The sequence below is a fragment of the Chelon labrosus genome (assembly GCF_963514085.1).
Source record: "Chelon labrosus genome assembly, chromosome: 22".
NCBI lineage: Eukaryota > Metazoa > Chordata > Actinopteri > Mugiliformes > Mugilidae > Chelon > Chelon labrosus.
The window spans coordinates 7,996,463-8,006,616 of NC_140355.1; the positions used below are offsets into that span (position 1 = coordinate 7,996,463).

The 10,154-nt window shown below is 42.7% G+C and overlaps 1 protein-coding gene across 1 annotated transcript in view; it reads right to left on the reverse strand.

Annotated features, from left to right (window-relative positions):
- The window catches only part of epha5 (EPH receptor A5), a gene marked incomplete at its 5' end in the record, with an annotated part of 47,783 nt that extends 42,316 nt beyond the window's left edge, over positions 1-5,467 (reverse strand). The window contains one exon of the mRNA XM_084572417.1: positions 4,735-5,467. Within this exon, the coding sequence (XP_084428543.1) occupies positions 4,735-5,467 (733 nt within the window). The remainder of the gene's footprint in view (positions 1-4,734) is intronic.
- Between the last annotated feature and the right edge of the window lie 4,687 nt (positions 5,468-10,154).

Here is a 10,154-nt window from a genome sequence, read left to right on the forward strand (position 1 = left end):
AGAAAACTAGCCAGCCCGCTCTGCTCATACTCAGCTAACCCATAATTCATACATTCTTCTAATGTTCCATTCAGCCATTCTTGCCACATGCTGTCTAGCATCCATTCAGCCCAAGATACATCTGCGAGACTGAACTCAATCTACACACACCCCTCCCTCTTATCTCTCTCTTCATCCATCTGCCCACTTCTATCCTCAGTTATCCTTCCTCCATCGCAATCACCCCTGAAACAACACTCATCCATCTCTCTGTCTCTCTGCCCTCACACCCCGTGGCGTGAAATCCTCAATTTATCTCGTGTCCCCTTGTTTTGCCTTCACTTCTCCTCTGTCTGTCCGTTCATCCATCCATCCATCTACCCCTAGTGCACTGTACTCCCCTCCTCTCCGCAGGCTTACACTGGGCTGACAGTGCTGGGGGCTAGGACCAATTACCCAAGCTAAAGTTATACGTACATGTATATGTCTGAAACGATCACATTTACTATCTGTAGATGTAATTTAACACAACCTTATTTCTTTTATAACAAGAGCAGCCTCGCCACATGATTTACATGCAAATGCATTTACATTCTATGCATTTTCTTCTTGGTGCAGTAGTAACAGTAGTAACACAAATACAGTTACAGGTACAAGTGCTGCTGTGCAGGGATGACGTTTTGCGAAGCAATTCTTCACTCTTCCCACCGTGCGGAACCAGTTCACATTATGCTGGCATTTTATGGCTGAATGTTTTCCATAAACAGAGACGTAGGTTTGAGAGGAAAACGCACGGGAAAAGGAGGGTGCGGGTAAAAAAGGCTGTTGTGTGTTGCGTAGACATGGAGATCTTTAAAAGAGGGAAGGGAAGAGGAGTAAGACACAACACAGGAGAGTGCTAACGCAGATTGCAGCAATAGAAAAAAGAACAAGAAAGGGGGAGCATGGAGAACCAGTGAATGATAGGCAGTCACAGTAGAAGAATGAAAGAAGCGGACAGACAAAGGAAAGGGGAAAGAGAAACGGAGGAGCAAGAACGACGGGGAATGAACACACTACAGTACAGAGAAAGAGGCAGCAAAGGAATGAGAGAGAAAAAGATGTGACAGTGAGATAAAGCTGCTGAAAAAGGAAAGAAAAGGGCAAAAAAAAAAGGGGGACGAGAAAGAGCTGTCCATAATGAGTTTTGTCCTACATTCACAAAGGCTGCATTAAATCATGCTCTACTAGGCAGCACACGCAGCCAACACTGGCAGGACCCACGCAGATTTACACATTTTCTCTAATATAAACACATTATACCGTACTATAACCTTCAACCCGCTGATTCACAGTCTACGCACGCTATCAAATGAAACTTAGTTATTACCAAATGCTGCCTCTCTTCCTAACAGCTCTATCCATTTTTTATTTTATTTTTTTTCCAAACACATTCGATGAGAGGGTAAAACAGACACAATGGAGTGAAAATTAAATCACTACACACGGTGAACGTTCTAAAAAAAAAAATCCAGCTCCACAGAATATCCACTTCTGAAAATCAAGCAGAAATCACCCACGCTTCCAGAAAAACACACAGAATACATAACTCCTCACAGTATGGAGTCACAGCGCTCAGAATTCAACACTTCACACTCTAATGCGAGTGACTGAAATGAAATGCACATGAAAAAGTGTTTACCAGTGCAGTGCAACGCATATGGTTACAAAGCTGCCAGAGAGGAAACCCTGCCACGTTCCTCTCTGTAGACACTTTCAAAGGCTGCGGATTCACGTGCACGCGGAAAACCGTAAAGGAAAAGAAATCCTCCCGCAGCCTCATTAAGCGTGATGAGTGTGTTACACTCACTTCGCTTCGTTTTGTTGTACAAAACAACCACAATTTGGGGAGAAGATTAAAAAAAAAAGGAGAAAAGATATTACTGCTAGCACCTGAGATGTTTTTATTCCAAAAGGTTAAAGAACTCGTAAAAATTTGCACATCACACAACTTCATCTTCTTAGAATTTCAAAACACGACGAGACTCATTAAAATGAAAATCAGCTAAAGCCTGAAACTTTGTTCTGTCGCAGCAAGGTGGCAAATACAGTCCTCGAAAAGCTTGCAAGACGTGGCAGGGTTCCAGTTTTTTTACAGCGTCATCAAATTAACTCTCTCACAACCTCTGGTGAATATAAGTACAAAGGGAATGCTACCCTTTAGATGTTTGCTTATGCACACCAGCAACATGTAGCTTAAAAATACTTCTAATATACATTTGAGTCTTTTTAATAAAGTCTATGACATATAGTACATGAATGCAGTGTTACTGAGTCTTCACTTGTAAAACTTAAGAGTGGAATTTCATTTCCACATTGCTTTTAGTCTGATCTCTAATATCGGTGCCCTCAAATGGAACTCGTGAGCTTGCAGTTATGACACAGGAAGTTGTGTACACAACAGGCTTGGCGTTCAAGTGATACCATCAGCTGTTATGTCATGAGACCACCGCTGCTAGGCAACTATGGTCATCTAAGAGGCATGTAAACAACTTAGTGAGCTTACAAAGGAGTAACTTCATGTAGGCAAATGCATAATAAAAGGATGAAGTCTTTGGGGATAGCAACGTTTGTCTCAGACACATTAGAAAATTACAAAGAGAAGTGTATACCGCCAAATTACAATATGCAGTATTAACTTCATCTACATTCACCTCCGCCATTTCCGAAAACTTAAGCGAACATGGTACAACATACCCAGGTTCGATACTGATCGTGCAGATCTTTGATGGGGGAGCATGATCAGTTCCCAACGGAGCCACTCCCGACCAACTTTGTGTCGGAAAAATGTTGCAGGGAGGGGAAGTCGTTGGCTTCCAGGCTATCACGACAATTGAAAGATTGTGAATACCAGCAAATAGAGGCAGTACAAATGATTTTGTGAACACTGTAAACACGACCCCCTTTTTTGCACACTTAAATAACAAAATAACAGCATGCACATAATACAGTTTTTTTCCATTGTAATATTTTGAGCACTATATCGTCAAGTGCATGATAGAAGTAGTTAAATTCTAAATATACATAAATACTTTCAGTGCAGTCTTTTTAAGGAACATTGCCACCTCTACAGCCACAGAAAGCAAGAAAACAAAATTGCAACCTATAGAGTATAATTTTTCTTACCATAAACCTATGGTAAGAAAAATATTATTGGATTAAACGACTACTTGTAGTGTAATTCTAAAAATTCTCCACAAGTCTTCAGCTGACCTAGCAGCTCCGACCAAAATAGTCAAAAGGCAGGGGTCTGTAAAGCATAATTAGCTGTGCATAATTATGCGGCAAGCTAATGAGTCGTAATCACAGTACTGTTCAGACTTCTTCAGAATGTATGTACCTCTCTGAATACGGTATCCATGCAGCAGTACTCTCTTGTACTTTACTGTACAAAGATGTTCCTTTCTCCTGCACACATTTAGCTGATGGCTTTAATACTGTTGTTATGCATCACTGACACAGTGCTGAATTAGCTTTGTATATTACTATTACAGCTCAGTATTATTATTATTAGTGCTACTGCTGCAGACCAGAATCAGAGATATTTTTTTTTTTTTAGCCTTGTCAGCCATAGATCTGTAACAGTAGTCTTGCTGACTGTACAGTCTGTGGCAGAATGACTCCAGGCAGGCCGGTGGCCTACTGACAGCTATTTCCTAATGATCTCCCCACAGAGAGTTCATGTGTGACAAAATAAAGCTACTGTAGAGATGGTTCACTCCGCGCTAAACAGCATCTATGCTTTGCCATTGGATTAAAGCGTACTGATCACAGGTTGAGGAGCCCGTGCTCTAAATGAGAACCATTCACTGTTGGATCTTCTGGACACATCTTCTGATAATGTCACCAAGCTGCCTCTAGCATTAAAGTCTGTGCATACATACATATATATATGTATATCAGAAAAGCAAGAAAATCAAGTACATCTTTGTAAGTGCGTACCAAGTGTTTGCCATTTGTAGTGGAGGATCCGAGGCCAATTATTTAGTTCACTCGAGGCCGATACTTGATCAGAAGACATTGTGTGGAGATGAAAAAAAAAAAGCACTCGAGATCTACGAAATACACACACATTTCGTTTTCCTGAAGCTTTCTGAAATTTCCCCATGTCATTCAGAGCTGCTCTCGGTTGCATAAGTGGAGTCTAGTGTGCAAGTCGGAGAATTGATTAATTTTAAGACAGCGCCGAGCAAGATTGGAGAGGATAGAAGGAGAAAGAATACGGCGGCCCTGGGTGCCCGTGGAAATGGCAGTTAAGGTCGGCGGTGGGGATGTTTGGGCATGAGTCGGAGCAGAACAACGGCTTTATGAGAGCAGCAAAGTGCTGCAGGGCTCCGGGGAATACCCTCCACTAAGCTGGGGAGAAACAGACTCAAACACGCACAGCAAGAAACACTCTCAGTAAAAGAATAAACAGATCTGTGCAGACACTCTAGTGCACAATACTAAAAATAAACATGTGCACAGATGTGAAAATACACACAGGATGAAGATGGCGCCTAAAACAAATATGTACGTGCATTGTTCTGGTTCTGTGTGTGTGCACTCACAAAGCTAAAACGACAGAAAGTGTATAGACTTGACAACAATGTAGCTTGAAAAGGTGGAGCACAAATTACTGAAAATGATATTCAGCAACATTGCTGATTATTTTTCAATGCACTCATCAACTGGGATGACTTTACGACTACTTCGCAACAAACTTTCCCCACTCACCTTGACAAGATCCATTGATTTCCTCAAACCCTGGCTGGCAGACACACTTCCCAATGGGCACCAGCCATTCTCCCTCTGTGCTGCAATGCATCCGCGGAGGCTCATACAAAGGCAGAGAGTTATTGACACAGCGGCCCACTACCTCCACAAGCTGCGAGGCCTCCGAGCCCGGGATGGTGTCAGGGAACTCGGCCAAGCTCTTCACCAAGAAGGGGCAGCGTTTGTAGAAAACCCGCACAGAGACTAAAGCAATGCAGGCGCCTAGATCCTGAAAAGCCAAGTAGAAGCCTTTCCGGGTCAAAGGACCTAAATCGCGAACTTCAGTGTTGAGCTTCATCACGCGGTCCCCCAGATCCAGCTCTGTGAAACTCTCATCGGCTGCTATGGTGTCAATCTTTATGTATCTGCTCTCCTTCATCACCCTGTCTTCCTCCTCCGTCATCCCCACACCATCTCTCATCTCCCCCTCCTCCATTTCCTCCTCGTCCCCATCCGTTTCATAGTAATACATGTTAAAAGTCTCCTTGCAGGTCCCGACCCCCCCTGGCAGGCTGTTGCAGTCTCTCAGGGTGAACTTGAGCTCGATGAACACGCGCTGGGCGCCCTCGGTCAGGATCCAGTTGGTGTGGAGCCAGTTGTTCTGGTTCTGCTCCATCACGCGGCACACTTGGTAGGTGTGGATGGGGGCGTAGTCCTCGTCCACTTCCCCGATCTCCTCCCACTGAGGCAGAGAAAAAAAGGACGTTAATGGACAGAGGTAGTGAGTTAGGATAAATTAGTAATCCGGGATGTTCAGGATGGAGTCCTGGACTGGTCATAGTATATATGGAACAATATATTGAGGCAGAAATCCTCCCCATTATACAGTGATGTGAACTTTCTCCAGTACAAGTTGGTACATTATGGTCAAACTGTGGTAAGAGGAGACTTGTGGCCATAAGAAACTGGTTCAAAGCCCCTCTATGTCCATGGCTGAGGCGCCCCCAAATCGCATAGGTGGCAATCTACTGCTCCAAGTGTACACAGTATTTTTCTTATCGCATATGAAATTCAGAGTGACTCTCTTTGGTGACTGCTAAAAACTCAGGTGAATCAAGGACGTATATGCTATATTTTCCTAAATTTTGTTATTTTACTTACTGTTCACCACTGCTTACCATGGTGCCATTAGATTGAACATTCATCAAGATTGAAAGACTAGCCACCAATGCTTGTTTAGATGTGTATTCTTCTTGACTTTATTATTTGGTTGGAAAATTTGAATTTGGGCAATTCCAGACTTATTCAATTAGGCAAAAAGTGTATAATTATTATTACTATTGTATATATATATATATATATATATATACACATATATATAAAATATGAGAAAAATGGCTCCATTGGTTCAAAGTTTTCTGAAGAAAAGCACACTTGGATTTCTCAGTACGAGCAAAAAGTACAGTTACGGCGTCAGTGCCTAAACTCTGGTATCATGTCGGAAAATTTCAAATGATATTTGCGCAGAGAATTAAGAACCATGGAAATGCGGTAAGAATGAGCAAGGGCAATGCCTTTTTGAAAGGCTTAACAGTGGGAAAGATGTGTGTGTGTGTGCATGTGCCTAGGTGTAGATAGCAGAATAATCCCCATCCCTTCCACCTCATTTCCTCCTACCGCAACAGAGAGAAAAGAATGAGATAGTGTTATAGGGTTATATGCGCTTACAATGAATGAGGGGTGGGGCTCTTGTCAGTGAAAAAAAAGGAAGAATTAACGTGCACGTGTGTGTTCATCTGTGTGCACTCCATGGCTATACCTCTAAACAGTGTGCATATATGTAAATGATCCCGTTAGTGCTCAAGCATGTGTGTGTATGTGTGTGTGAGCGTCTGCATCCATGCCTGTGTGTGTCAGACAGCAGCATTAATTCCCTCTGCGGGTCTCCTGGGACGTGGCTATTATCTGCATCACCAGCACTCTCCCATGGCTAATACAGGCGCTTCATCATGTCACCGTAATATGGCCAGAGGGACCAGACTATGATCTGGTGTTATAGCTTAATAGCCCATATTAATCAACCCTTGCTGTAGCCGTTGTGTACAGCCTTCTGTCTTTTTTTTTCTCTGTCTTGTTCTCCGTCTGTCTTTTTTTTTTTGCATTCCTCCCAACTTTAGTCTGTCTCTTTTGTTTTTTGGGTTCTAATTATTCAGTTTGTTAATGACTGTTTAGTTCACTTTTAGCCACTGAGAGTTTAGAGATATTGACCATCCACATAGACACAAGGCCATTTGAGGATTTAGACTTGGTTTTTAAGTAAAGGTTAGACTTTTAACATTAAGTGTATTGCGCTAACAAGGGTTCTCCCGAGTATAGATGCATATTGTGCGTGCTCGTGTTTGACAGAGGCCCTATCTCTCCCAGACTTCAGCCCAGTCAGTCCCAGTGCAGACATTAAGCCTCTTACTGGTTAGATCACACAGATCCACCAGCCTGCTCCGAGCTTTACACAGCTTAACACACACAGACGCACACACAGACACACTGTCATTACTGGAAGCTCAGCGGAGAATTGAACAGACGACCTTCTCTCATTTTTTGCCTCGAACCAAATGGTGTCAGTGTCTGTGTGTGGAAGAGTGGCTGCCATTGTTGCCACTGGAAGTCCTCCCACTCCGCGGCCCAACTGCATTAGTGTTTGATTATGTAAATGAGACATGATGCTAACACAAACTAATTCTTTGAAGCAAGTCATCAAGCAATTAATAGCAGAATCCGTTTGCAAGTAAATCCCTCTTAAAATTAGCTGCAACACAGTCAACTGAAACTAAAAGGTCAGCAAGGGTCACGCCCTTGCTTTACATAAAATGGCATTCTACATTCTCAAACCATCATTTATATTGTATATAAAATCATCATCTTTATTTATAGAGATAATTTCATGTAATAGGAAAATCGGGAAGGACAAACATTTTACTGGGATGAGTTTTTGAGATGCTGTGACCCATTGGGTGGGTAGGATCAGATGTCCAACACAAAGCTGGGAGCACTTACTAACATTGCAGGGTCAAGACCACCCAAGCTGATAATGTGAGGTGCTGTAGAAGAAAATGTTTCACTTAAAATATTGCATCTCTTAAAAGCCAATCACATGCGGTATGTGAGGTACAGATTTAACTGTTCTTCTCTTAATGATGGAAGTAATTTGTTCTCCGTCTTGTTTTGAAAATGTGAAACTTCTTAAATGGTCCGTTCAGTCATGGCATATAGCAAAGCCAACACTTCCATATTTACTAAGATAACTCAAATCTAAAACTGGCTATGGGCAATTTTCATAATAACCAACGCGGATGAGGAAAATGTACCTACGGATTATGTCGGAGAAACAAAACCAACTAAATGAACTGTTTAATATTATATTTCGATGGAAGCTTGTGAGGCAGGTGGATTCTGATGGGATTTGTGAAACTGCCAGGTTTCAGTCTATGAGCTTGCGGCCGATCAGTGCGATACTGACCAATCAGCGTCCAGTGAGGAACAACTGGCAGCGTTGGATGTGCTTTAGTTGTGTCGATGGATATACCAAAGTGCGTTTAGCAACGTGCTAACTGCCACCTATGCTGACTTGTGTTTTGTCCTATATAAAACGGTGATAGACAGATGGTTCATCAAATCACCTGCCAAGTGAATTCTTTTTTTTTTTTTCCCTCATCTCCCTCTCAGATGTTTCTGGTTAACAAACCATCTGGCACATCAGGTTAGTTCAAAGGCAAATATCTCAGCCTTTTGTCACACTAAACCAACACTATCTGCACTGCTAAAATTCAAAAAGTAGGAGAACTGTGAGGTTTAGGCATGCATGGTGGCAACTATCTCCTTACCATTTTCCTCTTTGCTACCAACACAAACCTATCCCTGTAGGCAAACTTCTAGGTCCTCATTAGTGTGCATGTTTAGTTTTGTGCACTATTATGTGTGTCACATCCATCAGCAGACCGCCTGTGGCGATGCTGAGTGCCCTCCCGGCTCTAAGTCTATAAAGCTGTCTCCATCTTATTATTACAGCCTATTAACGTTGACCATCATGACACTGTAATGGAACTTTCCTTTTTGAGCCTTACCCTACATTATAGGGCCTTGTAGGGCCTACAAGAACCCCCATAGTTTCCCCATGTCTGCCTCCATCTCACTCACTCTCACATTGCTCTTCTCCTCTCTCATTCCTTCAATTATCAAATCTCACGTCAGCATAGAAACGCTGCTAGACTGCTCCTACCCTCTGCTCACTTCTGCCTCCTCACTTCATGTCTTCTGACTTGTCCCTGCTCTCTGTTTCAGTTCTTAAACTACATTCTCTTGCTCCCTGTGACATTTCTACTTCTAATCTCCACCAGTCTCATATTCTTGTAATCTTCTGTCCTGTACACTCCCCCTCGTCTTCCCTCCTTCATGGTGCTGTAACGTGCCACGATGGAAAAAAAAAGACGATCGGCTAAATAGCATACGAGAAGCAGCACAACAAATCTCTAAGCAAACAGTCCTTGAACTGTTCAAACAGCCACTCCTTTTTCTCATTAGGGCCAGACGGTTTAAGGCCCCGACACACCAAGCCAGCTGTCAGCTGTCACTGGGCCATCATTTAGCATCTGTGCCCAACCATTGCCCAGTGATTCTGCAGTGTGTTCAGCACCTTTGACGCTAGCCTGCCCTTATCTTTGCTCAATTGAGCACGGTGAGTCAGTGGAGGCAGTCGATGAAAGAGAGCTCTTTAACTGGCTGCTCAGCCAAGCGAATCAGTGATTACATCAATTTACTGTGGTTTCACTTTATTTTTAGTTTCGCCTCTTTCTTCTCATCTTTGCATACGGAGGGCCAAGCACGGCTGAATGATTCGCTGATCGCTTCACAATAAACAGGTAGCTGGGCAGTTCGTCGACTTTGAATGACAGGTGGAGTTGGAAGCTTCCAGTTAGATTCCGAAGCACTTTGCACTGTTGTTTGAATATAGCAAGCTCTGAATGTCACATGAAAAACATATACTTATATAACAAACCTATCCATACAAAGCTGTTGTCACAGCCATAGTGCCAAGTATCATTTTAAAACTGTTTAGCCAAAGGAAAAAAACAAATCAACGCTTCACAGTGGCAAAAATAATTCGGTCAAAAATAATTCCAGTTTGTATTCCGATCATTTATATAAAAGGAAATTGAAACACAACATTAGCCACCATCTTTGTGTTTTACCTTTGATGGAATTTTAACACAAGAACTGCAGTGACGTAGGGTCAGTCAGGGTCATTTCATCAGTCCTCCTTTGTCACCGCTAGGCTCTTTGTGTCAGCGTTGGGATCATCACAGGCCAGGCAACCGTTGCCTACTGATGTTCAGGTACAGACAGCAACAAAAAGGGTTCTTCGATTTACCGGATCGAGGGGCGGT